The sequence below is a fragment of the Aquarana catesbeiana genome, linkage group LG06 (genome assembly GCF_042186555.1).
Source record: "Aquarana catesbeiana isolate 2022-GZ linkage group LG06, ASM4218655v1, whole genome shotgun sequence".
NCBI classification, from domain to species: domain Eukaryota; kingdom Metazoa; phylum Chordata; class Amphibia; order Anura; family Ranidae; genus Aquarana; species Aquarana catesbeiana.
The window spans coordinates 72,102,622-72,126,181 of NC_133329.1; the positions used below are offsets into that span (position 1 = coordinate 72,102,622).

Below are 23,560 nucleotides of genomic sequence, written 5' to 3' on the forward strand. Positions count from 1 at the left end.
AATCAGCCTTTGGAATATACAATGCCTTGTATTCACACCCCTTGAAATTTTCCACATTTTGTCATGTTACAACCAAAAACGTAAATGTATTTTATTGGGATTTTATGTGATAGACCAACACAAAGTGGCGCATAATTGTGAAGTGGAAGGAAAATGATAAATGGTTTAAAAAATTTTTTTACAAATAAATATCTGAAAAGTGTGGCGTGCATTTATATTCAGCCCCCTTTACTTTAATACCCCTAACTAAAATCTAGTGAAACCAATTGCCTTCAGAAGCCACCTAATTAGTAAATAGAGTCCACCTGTGTGTAATTTAATCTCAGTATAAATACAGCTGTTCTGTGAAGCCTTTATGGAAGAGTGGCAAGAAGAAAGCCATAAAAAGTCCTGTTTGCAGTTGTGAGAAGCCATGTGGAGAACACAGCAAACATGTGGAAGAAGGTGCTCTGGTCAGATGAGACCAAAATGTAACTTTTCGTCCTAAAAGCAAAACCCTATGTATGGCGGAAAACTAACACTGGGATGTGTAGTTGAAGTGAGAAGAACCACCACCATATGAAAAGGAGGCTTACCGGAATGTTTGAACACGCAAGAACATATATTCTGCGTGTCAAACAGACTTGTGTTGTGATACAACCAACAGGGATGGACACTGGAACTGTCAGTAGCCTGGAACGGAGACTCCCGATTTTCATCAAGGTGGAGATATGTAAACAGGTGTATCTCATGTAGGACAATACTCAGAGATCCATAGATGTATTGGAACACCCCAGACGATGTCCTTGGAGATGAAACGCGTCGGGAAGGTCTCCACTGCCACCATTTGATTTTATACAAGAGCTGTTTTTATCTGCAAAAATGTGAGTTTTCTTACTCTCATTAAAATTTACCATTTTTTACTCAACGGAATGACACTATGTGGCCCCCCTTTGTTTTTTCTCACCTAACCATTTCCAATACATCTATGGATCTCTGAGTATTGTCCTGCATGAGATACACCTGTTTACATATCTCCACCTTGATGAAAATTGGGAGTCTCCGTTCCAGGCTACTGAAGGGTTCCCGTGTCCATCCCTGTTGATTGTATCACAACACAAGTCTGTTTGACACGCAAAATACATGTTCTTGCGTGTTCAAACATTCCGGTAAGCCTCCTTTTCATATGGTGGTGGTTCTTCTCACTTCAACTACACATCCTGGTTTTCTGAAGGGACATTTACATTGAAGTTTCTCACGAGGGAGTTCTGTACTTACTCATATGAAGTCTTGAACTATTTTTGTCGAATAGTATCAGTTTTCCTTGTGTGGACATTCATCATTTATATTTATTTTTATTTATCTATATACACATTTATGTTTTTGTATATTTGAGTGTTATTTGGGCTCACTGCCCTTATTTTGATTTTTGTGTCACATTATCTCTTAGCGCTACACTATTTGTTTTCGCCTATTTTGCCATTTATCCAATTTGGTGTGTTAGCTGCTATTTTAAGGACAGCGCTGACTTATTTGCTACACTTTTTGGAAAACTAACACTGCACATCTCCCTGAACACACCATGGTGGTGGCAGCATCATGTTGTGGGGATGCTTTTTTTCAGCAGGGACAGGGAAGCTGGTCAGTTGATAAGAAGACGGATGGAGCCAAATACAGGGTAATCTTAGAAGAAAACCTGTAATGCCGCGTACACACTAGCGGACTTCTCGTTGGACTGAACTCCGAAGGACTTTTTTACAGAGTTCCGATGGTGTTCCAATGAAATGGACTTGCCTACACACGATCAAACCAAAGTCCGATCGTTTCGAACGTGATGACGTACGACCGGACTAGACAAGGAAGTTCAATGGCCAGTAGCCAATAGCTGCCCTTGTGTCGTTTTTGGTCCGTCGGAATAGCATACAGACGAGCGGTTTTCCTGATAGGAACTGATTCCGTCGGAAAGATTTGAAACTTGTTCTATTTCTAGGTCCGTCAGAATTTTAGAAAGAAAAAGTTAGATGAAGCCCACACATGATCGGAATGTCCGACGGAATGATTCCATCAGACCTTTTCTGCTGGAAATTGCGGTCGTGTGTACGCGGCATAAGAAGAAAACCTGTTAGAGTCTACAAAAGACTTGAGACTGGGGAGGAGGTTCACCTTCCAGCAGGACAACAACCCTAAACATACAGCCAGAGCTACAATGGAATGGATTAGATCAAAGCATATTCATGTGTTAGAATGGCTCAGTCAAAGTCGAGACCTAAATCCAATTGAGAATCTGTGGCAAGACCTGAAAATTGCTGGTCACAGATGCTTTCCATCCAATCTGACAGAGCTTGAGCTATTTTGCAAACAAGAATGGGCAAAAATGTCCCTCTCTAGATGTGCAAAGCTGGTAGAGACATCCCCAAAAAGACTTGCAGCTGTAATTGCAGAGAAAGGGGGTTCTACAAAGTATTGAATACAAATGCACCCCACACTTTTCACATATTTATTTGTAAAAAATGTTAAAAACCATTTATAATTTTTTTTTCTACTTCACAATTATGTGCCACTTTGTGTTGGTCTAGCACATAAAACCCAGTAAAATGCATTTACGTTTTTGGTTGTAACATGCCAAGGGGTATGAATACTTTTTCAAGGCACTGTAGAGTAAATATTAATAAATAATAGCAAAAAACTGTTTTAAATTAGCATACAAATATATATTTGAGATCTGTTTATGATGGGAAGGAGGGTCTGGGAGACAAGCCTGTGGTTTCCTCCATGGAGCCGACTCTCATAGGGCACCAAGGTCCGAGTTAATGAATCCCTTTGTGCTGCATTAGTGGCACCAGAGTCAGTGTTTACAAACCACTTCATGCTGCAGCATACAGGGGTCAATTAACACTGACACTGGAGCCACTAATGCAGCACAAAGGGGTTAATTAAATGCCATTGGTCACTAATGCATTAGTGACCAGTGGCATTACATTAACCCCCTCTATGCGGCATATAACAAATAGTATTGAAAATTAATTAACCCACCCCAAAAAAATGTAGCCACTTCATTTAACATAACTAAGACACCGTGACACACTGTTGCCTAAAGTAATTATATAATCCTCTCTCTGCTCACTCACTTCAAGAGGAATGCTCCTCAGGTCACAGCCGCAGCACTCTTCTCCTCTTCAAGACCTCCTCCTGATCCGTGACGTCAGGCTGAGACTAGGAATCCCTATCGGACTCAGATCACTCCACCTGACATGTAAATGACTGTAGTTATTACACAACTTGTGCCGGCCGGGTGCAGGAGCGTACTCAGCACACTCACAGGGATTGGCTGCAGCTTTGCAAGTAGCAGCAGCTGGACTACCCTGGTAGTTTCGCCACTGCCCAGCAGCCTAAAGCAGAGGGGGCATATAGGGGGGAGGAATAAGCTAGTGGAGGCAATTGCCCCCCCCTGCCCCCTCTATAGTGACGCCACTGGGCAGACTGTAATACAAAGTAGCAGAATGTTATAAAAAAAGCAGACACGGCACCAGGAATTGAGGGAGCCAGCCAGATTGGTGGTTGATTTCTGCAAAGTACATACACTACTGTGTAAAGGTTTTAGTCAGGTGTGAAAAAATAAATAAAGTATGCTTTCAGAAATTGTGTTAATAGTTTTTTTTTTTCAATTAACAAAATGAAAAGTAAATAAACAGAAGAAAATCCAAATCAAATCAATATTTGGTGTGACCCGCCCCCCCCCCCTCTCTTTGCCTTCAAGCCGGCATCAATTTGTCTAGGTACACTTGCACACAAGTTAAGTTTTGAAGGAATTTTGTAGGCTGCCTCAAATCCTTCTGTCTCTTCATGTAATCCCAGACAGATTTAATGATGTAGAGATCAGGGCTCTGTGGGGGCCTAATCATCACTTCCAGGACTCCTTGTTCTTCTTTAAACTGAAGATAGTCCTTAATGTCATTGGCTGTATGTTTGGGGTGGTTGTCCTGCTGCAGAATAAATTTGGGGCCAACCACACACTTCCCTGATGGTATGGCATGATGGATAAGTATCTGCCTGTATTTCTCAGCATTGAGGACACCGCTGACCCTGACCAAATCCTCTTCTATGAAGACCTCTTCTGGCCAGACTTCTCCGGACAGTAGATGGGTGTACCTGGGTCTTACTGGTTTCCGCCAGTTCTGTGCTGATGGCACTGCTGGACATCTTCCGATATTGAAGGGAAGTGAGCATGATGTGTCTTTCATCTGCTGAAATAAGTTTCCTTGGCTGACCACTGCATCTACGGTTTCCAACATTGCCTGTTTTCTGTGCTTCTTCAAATAAGCTTGATGAATTGAACTGAAGCCAAAGGGTGGTCACACTAAATGTTGACTTGATTTAAATTTCTCTTCTGTTCGCTCACTTTGCATTTTGTAAAGTGATAAAAATAAACAATTAAAATGTATATGTTTAAGGGCGTTCTTACTTTACAACATTTCTTCACACCTGCCTTTAACTTCTGCACAGGACTGTATATAGAATATATATTAGGCTTGGCACAGACAGAGCTACAAAGTCCATACACAAGGGTGTAATTGTGGGTCAGAACTTTGCATTGTACACAAACTTACAACTGTGTACCTGAAATGTATGATTTTGTGTTAATACGTTTTAGATTTTCCATGGCGTCCGAGAATTGAAGATATGAGCCCTCTCATTCTGCAAGTCGGTCAGGAGACCAAAGTGACGTGTAAAATCTCCAGTTATTTCCCGGGAAACCTGAGAGTGACTTGGCTGGAAAAGAGAGGGAAAACTTTATCTGTTCTTATAAATAAATCTTCCAAGTACCATATACCTGATATAAGACATGAGAGAATGGCTGATAACACCTATCAGTGCTCCCCTTCCTTATCCTTCACACCGATATCAGACAAGGAGGATCTGGAATTTATCTGCAGAGTGGAACATCCCAGCCTGGAACACCCAATAGAACGAAGAACAGGAGCATCTACCATAAATGGTGAGTTTTATAACAGAAATAAACGTATCTTTCAAATTAGCCATTGTATCAGCAATAATAAAGCTAAACGCTGTGCAGATACAAAAGACAAAAGGAACACAGCTCTCTATTCAATATTCTATTTGATTCAATACATAATTATATTTATTTTTTATTAAGTAGAAGCAGTGAAAATACCAGAATCTTACTATATTGGCCTCTTGCAGTCCCATGTACAGCAGGGCCCAGACTGGGAAAGGTAGAAATAAAATACAAGGAGCTGCTTTTGTGATTGGCTGACTGATTTTATCTGAAGTCTGCACTAAGATCCTAATAATATAAAAGCTACAGTATTTTTTTTTTCTCAGCACAGTTTCATTTCCTGCACAGAATCCGTCACCGTGGAGAGATACAGCTCAAGAGAATGCTACATCCCCCCCCCTTCTGCAATGTCAGCCAGCTCCCCCCCCCCACCATCACCCCCCACTATCACCTAAAACCCCTTACCTTCTGAAATGTCAGCCAGCTCACACACCCCCACTATCATCTAACCCCCTCTTCTTCCTAAAATGGCAGCCATCCCCACCATTACCCAACACCCATGCAATGCCAGCCAGCCCCAACCCCTTTCCTATGCTTAAACTATCACCCAAACCCCCCACCCCCCTCCTATAATTTCGGCCATCACCACACACACTATAACCCCAAACCTCCATGCATTCTTAGACTGACCCCCCACTGTACTCAAACAAATTGTCCTCCTGAACCGCACCCACAGGCCCCCTTCTCTCACCACCTGATGATCCCACACCCCTCTTTCTTTCAACACTTACTGCCTTACACCCCCACTCCTTTTAGATTACCTCCATCCCTGCAGCCCTCCCTCCATTAGCACTCAATGCACCTGCAGCATCCCCCCACCCCATTCGCTCATCATCCACAATACCGGAGCCCCCACTTCTCAAACCGAGCACAGAGCCTGCAATTCCCCCCACCATGTTGCACCTGCCATCTCTCTCTTTTTCAGCACCTACTATGGCTGTAGCTCACCATGTCTGCAATCTCCCTTCTCTCAACAACCAGCTTGCCTGCAAGCCCCCATTTTCCTTCTAGTCACTGATTCTACACCCCCTTCTCTTAGCACCAACTACATCTGCCAGCTCCCTTCTCTCAGCATCCAGTGCTCCTGCAACCCCCATTCCTCTTACCAACTACTACATCTGCACTCCCCCTTCTCTCACCACCCTCCATGCATGCACCCACCACACCTGTACTCCATGTTCCACCACGGCTCCTGTACTCTCCTTCTCACCACTGCACTTGTGCAGCCTACCCCCATCTCACTACCAACGTGATGCAGACACTGCAGCTTCCTTCATTAGAAGATTAAATTGGTTCTAAAGACAAGACATTTTTTACCTTAAGGTATTCCTTGCATTAAGGTAAAAAAATTGTCGCAGAAATTGTCTCGCCCCCTCACCCCCCTATATACCTACATGATCCCTCTCTCGATCCAGCACTGTGCCCCCCTGTAGAGGCGCTGTTCTCTGTTCCTCTTCTCAAAAGACACAGAAGCAGCAGCAGGAGCCATTGACTCCTGCTGATGTCATATAAATCCTATAAGGAGGGTGTGGGAGTGGGGCCGAGCCATGCCGTGTGTGTCTATGGACGCAGCCAGATGGAGGGGGAGGACAGGGCGGATGCAGCCAGATGGAGGGGGAGGACAGGGCAGATGCAGTCAGATGGAGGGGGAGGACAGGGCGGATGCAGCCAGATGGAGGGGGAGGACAGTGTGGATGCAGCCAAGTGGAGGGGAGGACAGGGTGGATGCAGCCTAGTGGAGGGGAGGATAGGGTGGATGCAGCCAGGTGGAGGGGGAGGAAAGGGTGGAGGGGAGAATAGGGCTGATGCAGCCAGATAGAGGGGGAGGACAGGGTGGATGCAGCCAGATGGAGGGGGAGGACAGGGTGGATGCAGCCAAGTGGAGGGGAGGACAGGGTGGATGCAGCCAAGTGGAGCGGAGGACAGGTTGGACGCAGCCAGGTGGAGGGGACAGGGTGGAGCAGCCAGGTGGAGGGGTTTCACAGTCACACCAGTAATAAGGTCCTGTCCCTTAATGGAAGCCTTCATCCCTGGTCTCCCCATCCCCATCGCCCACCCCCCCACCTGGAGGTAAGTTCTTATTTTGGGGGATATATAATAGAATCACTGGCACTTTCTCTCTGGATCCTTCCACCCGACAGGCCTCATGGTCCCTCTAATCCTTTCCCGGTCCTCTCTCCCCTCCCCCGCTTCCCCCTCCCGCTCAGCATGCTGGGGGCTGCTGTCCACTCTCAGGGAATCGTCCTGGGCCCGCTGGACTACATGTCCTATAATCCTCTGGCAGTTTCCCATTGGCCCTGAATGTGGCCAATAGGAGCAGGCATTGCCGGGTCCGGTGAATGAGAACTGCTCGAGGAGGAGAAGGGGGGGTGGAAATCCCCCACAGATGCAGCTCTGACTGTGTCTCTTCACAGAGCCTTTTAGTTTCAGTGCCTGTGTCCTGTGTGGCAGCAGAGGCTTATGGAATGTGTGAGGGGGGGGGTCGACACCCGGCATCAGCATCCTTACCCAAAAAAAGGTGTTTTAATTTGGGAGGCACAGTATAATGCTTGTGGGGCCATGGCCCCCTCTGCCCCCCCCCCCCCGACACCACTAAGTCTGTAAGGGACATGGTGAAGCAAGCTATTTCTTCAGAACAGAAAATGTTAGGGGCCTGCATTGTTTGATCAATTCCTTTATAATATACACTGATCACCCAGAGGTTATTGATTTTATTCTCAAAAAGAGTTACACCTCATCTGCAGCAGAGATTAGATAGATAGATAGATAGATAGATAGATAGATAGATAGATAGATAGATAGATAGATAGATAGATAGATAGATAGATAGATAGATAGATAGATTATACGGACAGACACCAATCTCTGTTGTTAATTTTATTTCCTTCCAGTACCCCCACAGGAGACAAAAGATGTAAAATTCACTCTCCTCGGATCAGACCAAGTTCTCTGTTCTCTGAGTTTAAAGAAGTTTTACCCCCAAAATATTAACATAACATGGAGCTGTACAGAACACCATACTAGAACGTTACCATCAATCAAGAAAATCATTGAGACTGACAATGAGGAAACATTCGATGCCATAAGTGAATGTACCGTTCCCTGGAAATATTTCATGTCCTCGGTGAGGGTGACCTGGACACACGACTCACTGAAGGAGGCCGGATACCGAGATCTGTCTATAGCAGGTACTGCAATTTATAAACATATAATAAGTGGACTATATTGTATATTAAAATGTAGAGGTAAACCCTAATTGGGTGATATTTAAAGAGGTTGTAAACCCTGTTTAAACAAAAAAAAAAAAACCTGTAAGACAAAGGCATAATGAGCTAGTATGCATCACATACTAGCTCATTATGAAATACTTACCTTAGAACAATGCTCTCTCACTTGCGCCCGCACACCGCTGAGGTGGCTGACATTTTTCCTGGAGTTTCTTCATGGCTAGTGGACTCAGGCGCTGTGATTGGTCGGACGCATGCGCCAGTGATGTCACTGGCTGCATCTATACTAAATATCTCCTAAACAGTACACGTTTAGGAGATATTTTCACTACCTCTAGGTTAGCCTTTATTATAGGCTTATCTATAGGTACATGTCAGCAGAAGAAGCTTACGTCTTCTTTAATATGCCAAAGGCCTGTGTATCATAAACAATTGGCATGTTTTTCCTTTCTTTTTTTAATTCACTTGTAGCGCTGCCAGGGGGGATCCAGAGTCTAGTCTTGGGAGGGGCACTGCCAAAAAAAACATTTTTTTTGTGGGCAATTGTTTTTAAGGCAAATGGCTGGTGTTGGCGCTCCAATCATGGTTGTTATGGTGTCAGGATGATTAAAGCGCATTATTTCTATTATTACATTGTTATATAAAATGAAATAGTTCAACTCACCATAAAGCAGAATCAGTGGGAGCCCTGAGTGTGTCACTTGCCACCGTCGCTTGGCACCAGATGCAGATTGTCACTTGCCACATCACCTGCCAGCTCAGCTCTGTTCCTGTGTGCTGTGTGAAGGGGGGTGTCCCTTCCCTCCAATCAGCTCTCAGAGCTCTCCTCACTGAGCTCTGCAGTGTGTAATCTCAGCTTTCTACCTCCTTTTTTTCTGACAGCTGAGACAAGCTTTATATATTCTGGACTTTGAACAGGTGTAGAGAAGAGAAGACTGCAGATAAACAACTTATGTTGGAGGATTTGTTTACTCTTCCTGTATCATCTGAGGCCAGTCATTTCACTGGGTATATGGAAGGGTTTACAACCACTTTAAAGAGAAACTGCAGTCTGCTCACATAATTTGTAATAAAAACATCTTTGCCATTCTGAAGCTTCCCTCCAACCACTTTGCATATAATTTCATATATACTATGATTATGTACTTGCCAAATTTGATGCAGAAATCATCCTCCACTAAGTCTGGCTGCAGCCATTTTATCAGGAACCAGGAATCAGACCGAGACAGAAGTATAGTTAAATCACACTTGTTTAATAATAATAATAAAAAGGTAAACAGAGTAAGCGTAGTCAAAACAAGCCAGAGTTCAGTAACCAGATCGGGTAGTCAGCCAAGCCAATGTCAGAGAGCCAGAGATAAACGTAGTAGTACAGCAAGCAGGATGAGAAGCCAGAAGGGACATCAGCCGAGCAAGTCTTCAACAGGAACGCAGGAGAAAGTCTCTGTGATGTTGACAAAAGTGAAGGCAGAGATGAAGTAAGCTGGACGGCTTTGAGTAGGCAGGACTGACAAGCAGAATCAACAACAGCTGGGTAACTGAAAAGAGATGGGAGCTGGCAATTAGCCGACAGCTGAGCGGCCAGCTCAGAGAAGGAAGGGCTGAGCCCAACCCTGACACATTTTAACTGTGGGCAGCTAAAGCTGCTGCCTGTTCACCTCCTGGAATTACACAGACACACACCTCCAGCCCTGCAGCTCTCATTGGCCCTCTTATGACTCGTCCCCCCTCCCTTCCTGGCAAACTTTCACCAGAGTGAGAGAGAGAGAGCTGTGCATGATGTCATAAGCCTAGGCTAATGACCAGACAAGAAACAGGAAGTGGGCTGTACAAGGTATTTACTGGCAGGAAAAAAGGTAAGACTTAAGGTCTGCTTTAATTTAGCTTAAAGTATTACCTGGTAGCCAATGGCTTAAACTGACACTTAAATCTATCCAAGTATGTATTCTATTCTCAGAAAAGTCTTCTGTTGCTCTCAGCCTCCTCCAAATCTCCAAATTCCTTTGTTTAATTTTTGCTGCTGTGATCTGACTTCCTGTTAGAGGGTGGCTACATTTGTACTCCATGGTCCCCCTGTATGAAGGAACATAGCCACCCTCTCTTGCTCTCTCCTGAGGTGGACTATGGACTAGCAGCTCCCAAGCAGATATGCATATCATGCAACTCTACATCAACTTTACAAAGCCAATCAATGTTTAATTCATGTGGTTTGATTTACAGATCTTCCCTGGCGCCCTGTGATAGAGAAAATAGTCGAACCACCATTACTTGAGAACACCGAGGCCAAGCTGCAGTTTAAAATCTCTCGGTATTTTCCAAGTGAGCTCACTGTGACTTGGCATAAGAAAGAGAAGAATGGAAAACTGACCCCTCTTCCAAAATCTAGACAAGATACATCCAGGGCTCAGGTACAACCAGATAACACATACAGCTGTACAACAAGTTTACTGATCACCCCAACACTTCCAGATGACCAGGAGTCAGAGTTCATCTGCCGAGTGGCTCACCCCAGCCTGGGGACACCCATAGAAAAAAGTACAAGACCATTACATGACGGTGGTGAGTTTCTTTTTGGCATACAGTGCATTGGGGGAAGCCATGGTCAACTGGCAAAGTGACATCTTTGTCCTTCATATTTTTATATATATTTTTTAGATTTTTTTAATGTATTTGATGAGTCTGGAAAAACAGAAATGCTATCCATGAAAGTATTGTGTGTGTTGCTGTGTGTATGTTGATTCTTTTTCTTTGTTTTGTTTGTACTTTTGGTCATGCTATGCCAATATTTGTAGTGCAATGTTGGGCCCCTTTTCTATGTTTTTGTACATTGCAATGAGCCTTCAAACTCAACTGTACCTATTGTACTCTGCGTCTTTATGCAAAAATTAAATGATCGCCTTTAAAAAAAAAGCATGAAGAGATTGAAAGTTGATGCCAGATAACCTAATAGCCTATTACTATAATGAGGGTAGATTTTAGATAGTATCCACAGCCAGGAGGAACACCAAGCCACAAGTAAAAGAGTTTAAAATGCTTTAATGGTTTGCAGATCTCATAAAAAAGCCAATGCGTTCCGGAGGCGAAGCAACTTCATTTTCATCAGGGCTGGAAATCAAGTCAGACCGTAAAGTGGTAGTAAAGTCCTCTTTTTGATTTATACTCAAAGGTAAGCCTATAATAAGCATTACCTGTAGCTACAGTAAATATCTTCTAAACTTGCACCATTTAGGAGTTATTTACTTTAGTAGCAGCGGTGACATCATTGGTGCATGCACACTGCACTCTGAATGGACTGGTGTCCTCCATTCAGAGCTCTTTGCTGCTGGCTGTGACTCCTGTGCACATGCCTGACAGTGATGTCATCACAGTTCGGCCATTCAAACAGCTAAAGCCTACAAACCCAGAAGGAAGACCAGGTGAAAATGGAAGCCCCGGCAGCTGTGATAGCGCGACACTGCAGGGCTTCATTTTAAGGTCATAATGCACTAGTATGGGGTACATACTTGCACATTATAATATTACCCTGGAGGGGTTCATTTTTTTTATTATAGTTTACTACTGCTTTAAGTGTTTTTTTAAAATAGGCTAAATTAAATTGACCTCTATCAGTCAGAATAGGATAGATCAGAAGAATCAGTACAAAGATGTGCCAGTGGTAGTGGCGGTAACACTAAGCATTAAATAGTACTGCCACTACTAGCACACCTTTGCATGGATTCTCCTGATCCATCTAGTTCTATCTGATACAGATCAGTTTAACAAAGCTTGTTTTTGACTCCACTTAAGCTCTGACTTGATTTCAAACCCTAATAAACATGGGTAATGGTTTGGCCTCAAAAACACATTGGCTGTTTTATATGATCTTGCTGTGAACCATTAAAACAGTTTGCACTCTTTTGTCATTTGGTTTGGTGCTCCTCCTGGCTGTGTATACTTTGAGTCACATTCTGGTTATCCATTGGAGAGTAGCCTGGTTTCATGTGAGTTGCCTCATCACAGCCAGTGAGCTTCCAGATTAAATATGTTCTCTTCAATACTTTGGTCAAATAGGTGTTGAAGTTGGAGAGTTGTCGTTTGGAGATTTTGGACACTGTCATTCTTCCCTAACATCATTACCGCCAAAAGTTCACCAAGTTCACGGAGTTATCCACTGTCCACTAAAAGAGTCACCAGGAAATGTGCATCTGCCACCCAGAGGGGAGGGTAAACACGCTTACCAGAATGCGTGGACTCTACTGCCAGCGGCAAGGAGTCAAAAACGCATAGAGATGGAACCAGTGGGTGATGATCCGGAAAGCAGTCACTGAGGAACTGTCACCGCAGCATTAAACAACTTCCAGCCCCCGAGTTAGATCTTGGACTCCATAATTCATAAAAAACAGAAGGCCTCCGCATAGTGTAAAAGCAATACTCACAAATGTATTTAAAAGGTAGAAAACTTACATCAAGTCTGACGTCATATGTATATCAATACAAACAGGCGTGATCACATGGAAATCCAAACAGTGCAAAAACTGGGAGAGGTCTCAGAATGACCCGATGTGTTTCGTCCACAAAGACTTCAACTGGGGAAACTCTATGCATGTTTGACTCTTTGCCGCTGACAGTAGAGTCCACACATTCGGGTTAGCGTGTTTACTTTCCCCTCTGGGTGGCGGATGCACATTCCCTGGTGACTCTTTTAGTGGACAGTGGATACCTCCGTGTTTTATTTATTTTTGATTGTTCTTTCAACCCTTCCTGGACTGTCTTGATACACAGTGGCTGCTTTAAATTCACAACCTCACAAAATTCACAAAATATAATTTTTTAAGGTACCTTATATTTTTAGACTGTTAACAAGATACTGTGTTGTTAGGATGTCTTCAAAGGGGCCAACTACAAATAGAATTCTCCTCCACCATTATCTCCAAAGCCATTGCTAATTGATATATTATATATGTTTACTCCCAATATGTTTAGCTCCATACATGAAACTACAAATTACTCATAATATGTAACAAACTTGTTTTTTGTCTAGCTCGCCCAATATATCAGAATCCTATACAGTGGTTTCTAACAAATAGAAGAGAAGCCATCTTGATTCTCCATCTGCATAGATTTTATCCAAAATCCATAGAAATTGAATGGAGCTGCAGTTGTAGACGATCACTGACAAAAGAGGATGATTATGAGAACAATGCTGAAACATTTAATGTGACAAGTAAATGCAAAGTTCCTCAGGAGCATATGACACATCCAGATCCTACAATCACAGTGACCTGGAAGCATGATAGTATGACTGATCCCGAGTCCAGAAAAGTGTGTATAAGAGATGCAGGTAAATACTGCTATGTGATTTCAGTTATCTCATTGTGAATGTAATGCCATGTTCTGTTGCAAGGGTAGTGGTGTATCATCAAGAGCCAATAAGGAGACCACATCATAATTTTATGGAGAACAAACAAAAATTTGAAATAGATGAATCCAGCATAGACCAGTTCTTCCTCCACATGGGTGGGTGGTTCTTACCGCTGAATAGCATGGTGTTCATAAAATGACATCCAGGAGTACTGTGAGCCCAGGCTTGTGTCAGAAGGTGTGCCCATGACAGCCTGGTCTCACAGGAAGTGGATTGAATGATGCTGGGTGTCATTCAACCCAAAACACTAGTGACATCAAGAGGCGGAGAAGTCTTACTGCAGGGGAAAAAGCTAAAGAGGAGGTGAGTATTGCAGCCACTGCTACTTTTTTATGGTTATCCGCACTGAGCTGCATTTTCTTTTTTAATGCGAAGTTGGGCTTTAAGCGTAGTGCAGAAATTATAATTCTTGGAGCATAAAAAGTGGTCTGTGGTTACAAATTAAGTTAAAATGGAAATGTTTATTTTACACACCTCCATATTTACTAGCTAAAACAGAAAATGGAAAATAGAACAACATATTACATAGATCACATAGATTATTTCTAAAAAAGTTGCTTAATTGTTCATCCATCGAAACTGCATCTTCTCAAGCTATATTCTCTACAGATCGAATGTGTAAATGGGGAAAATACTGCATTATGGCCACTCTCTATGTGTAGTATGTATGGAAAATCAACAAAAAAAGAAAAAAAAGTAATGCCCTTATATATAAGTACTTGGATTCATTTCAATAAGTACTCAACAGGATGACCCGCCTTCCCTTTATGTATGATGTCATCACGGCTGCTGGTGGCTTCGCTGTGGTCCTTAGTGGAGACCTCTTGTGTCTATACAATTTATCCAAGCTGGTTCTTCTTGATTACTATGTACCTGTGTTGTTGCCTGTGTCATCTGGCCACTAGAGGGGCTCATACCAGCATTCTACACCTGAAGTGCGGTTGTCTATTGGGACCTAGGACCCCAACACCTGCTGGCACAATTTTATTACTGCAGCTTTCGATTTGATTATATGTGAGTGCATTTGTTTCCTTTTTATACATGGTAATTTAACCACTTAAGCTCCGGACAGTTTTACCCCCTTCATGACCAGAGCATTTATTGCTATTCAGCACTGCGCTACTTTAACTGATATTTTATCACCAGTGGGTTTTTTATTTTTCATTATATAAACGAAAAAAGACTGAACAATTTGAAAAAAAAAACATCTTTCACTTTCTTCTATAAAACATATCCAATAAAAGAAAAAAGTCTTCATATATTTATGCTTAAATGTATTCTGCTACATGTCTTTGGTAAAAAAAAGATATCTCTTATGGTAAGAGGCTTTGGGGGTTATTTATTAAAGACAAATCCACTTTGCACTACAAGTGCAAAGTGCACCTGAAATTGCACTGAAAGTGCACTTGGAAATGCAGTCACTGTAGATCTGAAGGGGTCATGCAAGGAAAATAAAAAACAGCATTTTAGCTTGCAGATGATTGGATAATAAAATCAGCAGAGCTTCCCCTCGTTTCAGATCTACCCCTCAGATTAACAGCGACTGCACTTCCAAGTGCGCTTTCAGTGCAATTTCAAGTGCACTTTGCACTTGTAGTTTGAACTTGTAGTGCAAAGTGGATTTGCCTTTCGTAAATAACCCCCTTTGTTATACATCGTACACACCGCATAAAAACTTGAAGCTTTCAAGATTCCATATTAAGGCACCTATGGACATTTGTTTTTTTCTGGAGTCACAATTAATCACTATAGTGGACACTTATTTATTTTCATGTGGATTATTTCCTTTTTAAATTTGGTTACAATTTGTGATTGCGCACTTATTTTTGTATATATTGTTTGAATTGGCATTTAGATTCTCGAGTAGCAGCACTCACACTCCAATTACATTATATTTTGGGTAAGCGCAGAATTGAATTTTATATATATGTAAACAATATGTTTACAATATTCCATACATACTACACTTAGACAGTGGCACTTTTTCTCCTGTGTTTTTTTATTTTTTAATTTACATGATATTGGTGGGAAAGTTTTCAGATCTCATTTGGAAGAGAGATTGCTAACATTAGAAAAAGTGTGATGCTGTAAAAAGTGTCATATGGACTCTGAAAACTCCACTTGAACATTGGATGAGGTTTTTGTGTTTTGTTTTTGTTTTTTGCTGACCCCACACCCTTGACCTACTAGTCCGGGGTATTGTTTGCCTTTGCACCAGGTAATCCTAGTACATCACTTTGCAGGGTTTTACTTGGTCCATTATCATACTCTATCATAGAAAAAAGTATGCTGTTCAGGTCCCCCTAGTGGCCATAATATGGGATTTTACTCATTAACACATTCGATGTGCAGAGAACATTCAATATTGCCCCATTCGCACACAGAGGATGCATTAAGGTGAAAAAACTGAGTGGAGGGAGATTTCTGCAGCTTATTTGGCAAGTACAGAATCACAGTATATATAAAATAAAATGCAAAGTGGTTGGAGGGAAGCTTCAGAATGGCAAAGCTGTTTTTATTACAAATTATGTGAGCAGACTGCAGTTCCTTATTAACTTGTGAGTCTTAATTGGGTCACAAGTTTACTGCAGGTAAGGCTTACACCAAGTTCTAGGAGTTTAGAGAAATTTCTAGAAGTTAGTGGGCGGAAGCCAGGAGGGTTGATCTGCATACTTTGGGGAACTTAACCAATCCCCAGGCAGTAGGCCTGGCATGGTGGCTGAGCCAGCCCTTAAATGTGGATGAGTCATGCCAGCAGAGGGGTTGGGTGGACAATTGGAGTGCTGAAGAGACTCAATGACCTTAGAGGGGATCTTCTGATCTCGGGGGCTCTGCCTCGTGCTGGCTTCGGAGGATCCTGACAGCATTGTGGTTTGAAAGGAATGTTAACTACCCTGTTTCCCCGAAAATAAGACCTAGTGTGATTGTCAGTGACGGCTGCAATATAAGCCCTACCCCCCAAATAAGTCCTAGTTAAAGTCCTTGTAGGTCTTATTTTCAGGGTAGGGCTTATTTTCAGGGAAATAGAGTAGGGCTTATTTGGGGGGTAGGGCTTATATTGCAGCCATCACCGACAATCACGCTAGGTCTTATTTTCGGGGAAACAGGGTAAGAAGCAGCAGGTGCAAGGAGGACATTGTAAGTACATCAGCACACTAAGGAACTTACAAGGGGAGAGACTGCCACATGTAGCAAGCTTTTCTGGAAGACAGGGTTGTGTTTAATCTTTCCTTTCCCTTGCCCCGGGAGATTTTCGGAGCAGATGGGTGGGCTGGTAGTTCCTGTAGGCAGTAGAGCATGGATCAGTGTCTACAGTGGAGTTGGAGATACTTCATTATGCATTGTGCTACTTTTAAAGAGACTAATGCCGCGTACACACGAGCGGACTTTACGGCAGACTTTGCCCGGCGGACTTTGCCCGGCGGACTTTTCTACGTACTATACGACGGACTTTCTGAATGAACGGACTTGCCTACACACAATCCACCAAAGTCCGTCGAATTCGTACGTGATGACGTACGACCGGACTAAAACAAGGAAGTTCATAGCCAGTAGCCAATAGCTGCCCTAGCGTGGCTTTTTGTCCGTCGAACTAGCATACAGACGGCTGACTTTTTGACCGGACTCAATTTCGACGGATTAATTTAAAACATGTTTCAAATCTAAGTCCGTCCAACTTTTGAGAAAACAAAGTCCGCTGGAGCCCACACACGATCGAATTGTCCGTCCAAATCCCGTCCGCCGGGCAAAATCTGCTGTAAAGTCCGCTCGTGTGTATGCGGCATGAGAGTTTCTAGTCCTTAAGGAGCTTTTGCATCTTTGATCATCATTATTGACAGTCAGTATTTAGGAGGAGAACAGTTCTGGAGCTTGTACTTAGGGAGGAAGTTGTCCCTGGTTTTGTTGCAACCAAGTTGGGCATCCCATAATTCCTAATACCCATCTAAGTTATTACTTCTAATAAACAACTAAAACCAAGCTCAAAGACTGTTCCTTGTGTCCAGATGAAAGTGCAGAAATGCTTGTTGCCTGGTTGTGGAGGAGTGGGGAACCCAGTTGGGGTAGTGCTACATTGTCTTCCAGGGTAAGTTTGAATTTGGGTATTTGGTGGTATGTAGCCTAATTATTTGATTATTTTCTGGGTCTTTCGTTTTCAGATTTTCCATGGCATCCTGAAGTGACAGAAATCTCCCATCCAGTTCTATTAATAGGCCAATCGGTGAAGGTGCAGTGTGATATATCTAAGTACTTCCCCAGTATACTGACTCTGAAGTGGTTTGTGAAGGAGAAGAATCAGGAGGAATATATAGAGGTGAAACAGAGGAAAGCCTACACCATAACAATTTCACCACCACAATACTCTGATTCTGGATACTCCTGTACCACCTCCGTACAATTCATCCCATCCTCCTCTCACCATGGGGTTATGTTCATGTGTAAAGTGGGTCACCACAGTCTGGAATGTCCTATAGAGAGAATCACCGAACCACTATTTATAACAGGTAAGTTGCCTTTTATTTAAAGCTGAACTCAATTCAGATATAAACAACAAAATCAATACAACTTTGTATTCATTAATACATCATTACATTTATTTTATTTGGGGGCAGTAGTACCTGCAAGTGGCCTGGTATCGACCCCTTGCAGTCTCTGCACAGCAAAGATTAGTAATACCAGGAACCAATCAGATCATGTGGTGACAAGGAGTGTGCTGATAGGAGGAGAGGGCATAGAGATTAGCTCATTATGGTGATACTTCTCCTTCAATATCTAGCCACAGGATGGGTGTAGAGAAGAAACCTGTAAGTATTACTGTAGAAGAAGGACCTGTTTGCACCAAATGTATTAGCTGCGATGGGCAGACTTGCCCAGTGCAGTCCCAGTACAGTACATAAATGAGGCAAAATGCCCCACCATCCTGTTCACATCACCATGCTGAAAAAAGTACAGCGTGCAGTACTTTTTTTTCAGCAAAAACTGGACATAGGGCACACTGGGCATTTGCCCGATGGGCTGGGGCCGCCTGTCTCCAGAAGAGCTGGTAACAAGAGCTGGCAACCAGGACACCAGGAGAGGAGGAGGGACAGAGAAGCCGTGGCTGAGGCCTTCTGCACCACCACGTTCAGTATATGCGGCCACAGCATCTTGCTGGCTTTCATGTGTGGGAGGCGGGTCTCAGAATTTTTAATAGTATAGCTTCTATGAATAAAAGGAGAGAGGCAGAAATGATGGGCACAGTTGGCACTTTTGATAAGTGCCTATCACAGGTCCATTGGCTCTGGTTCAGATTGGAGTAGCTCTGCATTCCGCGTTTGCATGGGCACAGTCGCCGATTCATTTGGATGGGCGGCTGTGCCTGCGTTACCTGCAAGAAAAAGTTCCCTGCACCTTTTTTTTTTTTAAACGTTCAGGAGACCGAACTGTGTTTTTCAGTGTGTGGGAGTGCTATTAAGGGTTATTGGAAAAGTGGGTATTCCTGCGCTACTATGGGATCTGATGTAAGGTGATCTATGGTTCAGCAGCCACCGTGAGGGTTCAAACACTACCCACAGCAGAGTATAAAAAAAAAATCAATAGATGGTGTTGCGCTCCAACGTAAATAAAATGAATACAATGCTAATCTGTGACTTAATATCAAATACAAATAATAAACCTTCAGATAATAATGTGTAAAAGTACACAGTGCATAAATGAACAGTAAAAACAATTCAAAGGTGATCAATATAAGTGCAAACAAATGCAGATAAAGTGACTGTAGTGAATAAATATGGAAAAATATGAAACTTTCAGGTGCTGATGTGTAAAAGTACACAATGCATAGATAAATGAAAACAATTCAAAAATAGTCCATGTGAATAATGGAAGTGCAAATGGTGCAGATAAATCACAATCTGGAAGAAATAAGATCTTCCAACCACAAAAAAGTGCAGAGTGCAGAGCGAAAGGTGCTATCTAGCATCAATAGGTGGCACTGTGACTTCAGTGCTGTGAATCTTCGGTGTAAATGACACCTGCAGGTGTGCTATCTTCTTACCTTACTGCTGTAAGGTAAGCAGCATTCAGAGAAAAATAGGGGGTAGATGATCACTCAAAGAAAGGGGTCCCCTGCGTGTTCCTTCCTTCCGAAGGCAGGGTGCCTTTGACCAATTATGGCTCAGGGGGTTAAGTACACGCCACACACTATATAAGGCCACCTGCACGTCGGCCCTGTGTAGTGTGTTGCTGGTGTTATAGAGAGAGAGAGAGAAAGTGTGTCATTTAATTTACTTTGAGCAGGCAGTTTATTCAGTTAGCTAGATCTCACTGCAGACCGTTCCTGCTGTACTATTTCCAATCTACTTCAGGCAGGCAGTTGATCCAGTTTAGCTAGATCTCACTGCAGACCGTTCCTGCTGTACTGTTTCTAATCTACTTCAGGCAGGCAGTTGATCCAGTTTAGCTAGATCTCACTGCAGACCATTCATGCTGTACTGTTTCTAATCTACTTCAGGCAGGCAGTTGATCCAGTTTAGCTAGATCTTACTGCAGACCATTCCTGCTGTACTGTTTCTATTTCTAATATACTTCAGGCAGCCAGTTGATTCAGTTAGCTGCAGTGTATTTCATATATATATATATATATATATACACACATATATACACATACATACAGGCTTGTATATATATAGTCCTATACCTGACTGTAGGCCATTCCTGGAGTACGTGTTCTAAGACACTTTCAGGCAGGTGACTCATTGAGCTGCAGTTCATTTAATATATATATATATATATATATATATATATATATATATATATACAGGCTTGTGTATATATAGTCTAGCCAAGCCTATACCTGACAGTAGGGCATTCCTGGAGTACGTGTTCTAAGACACTTCCAGGCAGGTGATTCAGTGAGGTGCAGTTCATAAAATATTTATCCACTGCATTGTAGTCCAGCCAAGCCTATACCTGACAGTAGGCCATTCCTGGAGTATGTGTTCAAAGACACTTTCAGGCAGGTGACTCAGTAAGCTGCAGTTCATTTAATATATATATATATATACATATATATATATATAGGCTTGTATGTATATATATATATATATATATATATATATATATATATACAGGCTTGTGTATATATATATATATATATATAGTCTAGCCAAGCCTATATCTGACTGTAGGCCATTCCTGGTGTACTGTTTTTAGTAAATTTCAGGCGTTGTTTTGCTATTCTAATTGTACAGTATGTCTGGAAGGCCACCAAGGAGGGGCAGACAGGCCTCTAAAAGAAGGCAAGCAGGCTCTGTGTCTACAGCCAACAGTGCTGGTCGTGGACACGGTGCATCCTCAGCACGTGGCTGTGGGGCACGCTTGTCCTTTGTTTCGGCAGCTGGCCGTGTTGAGCCACAACATGCAGAAGAGTTGGTAGAGTGGATGACCAAGCCGTCCTCATCCTCCTCATCGTCTGTCACCCAGGCTCAGGGTACTTTGTCTGCCAATGCAGCCTCTTCCATCGGCTCAATGTCATTAGTCGCTCCTTCCCTAGCCCCACCCTCATGCCTTGAGGAGTCCCCCGAACTGTTTGACCACAGTGTAGGGTACATGCTGCTGGAGGATGCGCAGTGTTTTGAAGGCTCTGATGATGGTACCCAGGTTGAGGATGAAGGCAGTAACGTGAGCCCAGAGAGAGGGGGTGCCCAAGAAGGACAAGAAACTGGCAGTCATGTTCCCCCAGCTGCAGCATACTGCCAGGTTTGCTCTAGTGGCGAGGAGGGAGGGAATGATGAGGTCACTGACTCTACGTGGGTGCCAGATAGAAGAGAGGAGGAGGAGGAGGCACATCTCCAATGAGGCAGGATGCCCCCCAGGGGCCAGCTTAAGGGCAGGCAACCGACTGCATCACACTGCAGAGCTCTGTATGCGCAGGGCGCTGCTGACTCTGTACATTTTTCCAAAGTTCTTTGGTGTGGGCCTTTTTTGAGATGTGTGCAGCAGATCGCACCATTGCTGTTTGCAACATACATCTGAAGCGTATCAAGCGTGACCAAAACAGCAGCCGCTTGGGCACCACATGCCTGACCAGACATGTGTCGAGCTCCCATGCAGTCCGTTGGCAACAGTACTTAAAAGACCCATACCAAAGAACAAGGCGGACCTCTCCTTGCTCCTCATCAGCTGGGATCTCCAACTATAACTATAACTTCAGTCCTCTCAGGGACCTGCACTGAGAGGAATGAAGGTGTAGAATTAGGTGTCCCAAGCACTTGCGGGCAATCTGCTAGCGGTACACCAACATCCGATTTATAGCAGGCAAGTTTCCCTACCCCATTGCTAAACCGGCAAAAGAAATTCAGTCCCAGCCATCCACATGCTCAGCGGCTGAATGCTAGTTTGGCTAAATTGCTAGCACTCCAACTGCTGCCTTTTCAGCTGGTAGACTCTGCCCCCTTTTGAGAATTTGTGGAATGTGCGGTACCTCAGTGGCAGGTTCCCAAAAGCCAATTTTTTTTCTCGGAAGGCCATTCCGGCTCTCTACCGACATGTGGAAGGCAATGTCTTGGCCTCGTTGGGGAGGGCGGTCAGTGGTAAGGTGCATATTACGGCTGACTCATGGTCCAGCAGGCATGGACAGCTGATTACAGCAAGCATCGTGAAAGCAGGAAGCTGCACTGTGTCTAGCAAGTGGGATCCCTGTTTCCAGCATCAGAGACAGCTACTAACAGATTGTACAGATCTCTTCTGAAAGTTGGTTCCTGTACTGGGATTCCCCCGCTGCTTCTCATGACACACTGCTTGCCGTGCAACTCCAGCATATGGTAAAGTCAGTTTCAATTTCATTTTGTATCGTCTAGCTGTCATGCTTCAGTGACTGTGCTATTAACTACTGAATCATTCTGAATAGACAATATTCACAGTGTGAAACGGAGGCTGCAATTGTCACAAGCTGGTATTACTGAAAAGAAAAGGAAATGCTACACCACACCTGCACTTTACAATATCTATAAGATTGTTACATCTGTGGTTAAAATATTGGTGATTGGATATGTCAGTCACTAGAAGACTATGCCAGTTATCATGATTGACTAAATTCCATTGATCACCTGATGACTTCACCTTCAATCCAAACAGATTGTATGACCAATCAATATCTATTGGTGTATGTGAGCGTGTGAGAATGAGAGTTGTATGAGGTGATTTAGAAAATGGTGGCCACCTTTTCCTCCTCCAGACTTTAGGTCTTTTAATGTGTACTGGGAATAGGGTTGTAGTTTAACAGTCATTTATATATGGAATTTTCCTTTTGGATAGTCTTTAATAAAGATTTGTACCTATATCACTGAATTGTCCTCATAGAAGAGTTCCTTTGTGCTTGTCACGTTTTTCTTTTGGATTTAATTATAACTCAGAGGACTACTAAATCCTAGTGTCTCTGGATTGCTATCTATCATCTGAGATACTTGGTTTAGATGGTGGAACCGTTTAGAAATCCCCATTACAGGTTCAGGCCAAGATATGGCCAGTATGTTCTAAAGGGGGATTATCGGATCGGTATTTAGGAGCAGTTGAGAATCCCCTTTTGTTTTTCTTCTTTTTTTCTTTGATTATTTGGAATATAGTGGGATTATACTTCCCTTCCAAGGGGCTCCTCTCCCTATCCACTTACCCATATCTCCCAAGTCCACTTTTAATATACACATTGAGGGGCACTTTGAGCATACCCCCAGAAAATTCTTATATATATTTATAGCTGGTATCAATTAAGGACATTGTGGGTAACAATTGATCCCCTCTATCATTCAGATAAGCTATGGCATACCTATTGAATGAAGAGATAGACCTGGAAATACAGTCAGCATTTTCCTGCGATACGACTGCGATATACAGTGGGGG

General features: G+C 43.1%; 1 protein-coding gene across 1 annotated transcript in view; it reads left to right on the plus strand.

The window, feature by feature from the left end:
• Positions 1–23,560, plus strand: part of LOC141148598 (uncharacterized) — an 82,631-nt gene that overhangs the window by 52,976 nt on the left and 6,095 nt on the right. Inside the window, exons 9-13 of the mRNA XM_073636197.1 lie at positions 4,631–4,975; positions 7,948–8,244; positions 10,504–10,842; positions 13,304–13,603; positions 17,842–18,186. Coding sequence (XP_073492298.1) covers positions 4,631–4,975; positions 7,948–8,244; positions 10,504–10,842; positions 13,304–13,603; positions 17,842–18,186 — 1,626 coding nt within the window. The remainder of the gene's footprint in view (positions 1–4,630; positions 4,976–7,947; positions 8,245–10,503; positions 10,843–13,303; positions 13,604–17,841; positions 18,187–23,560) is intronic.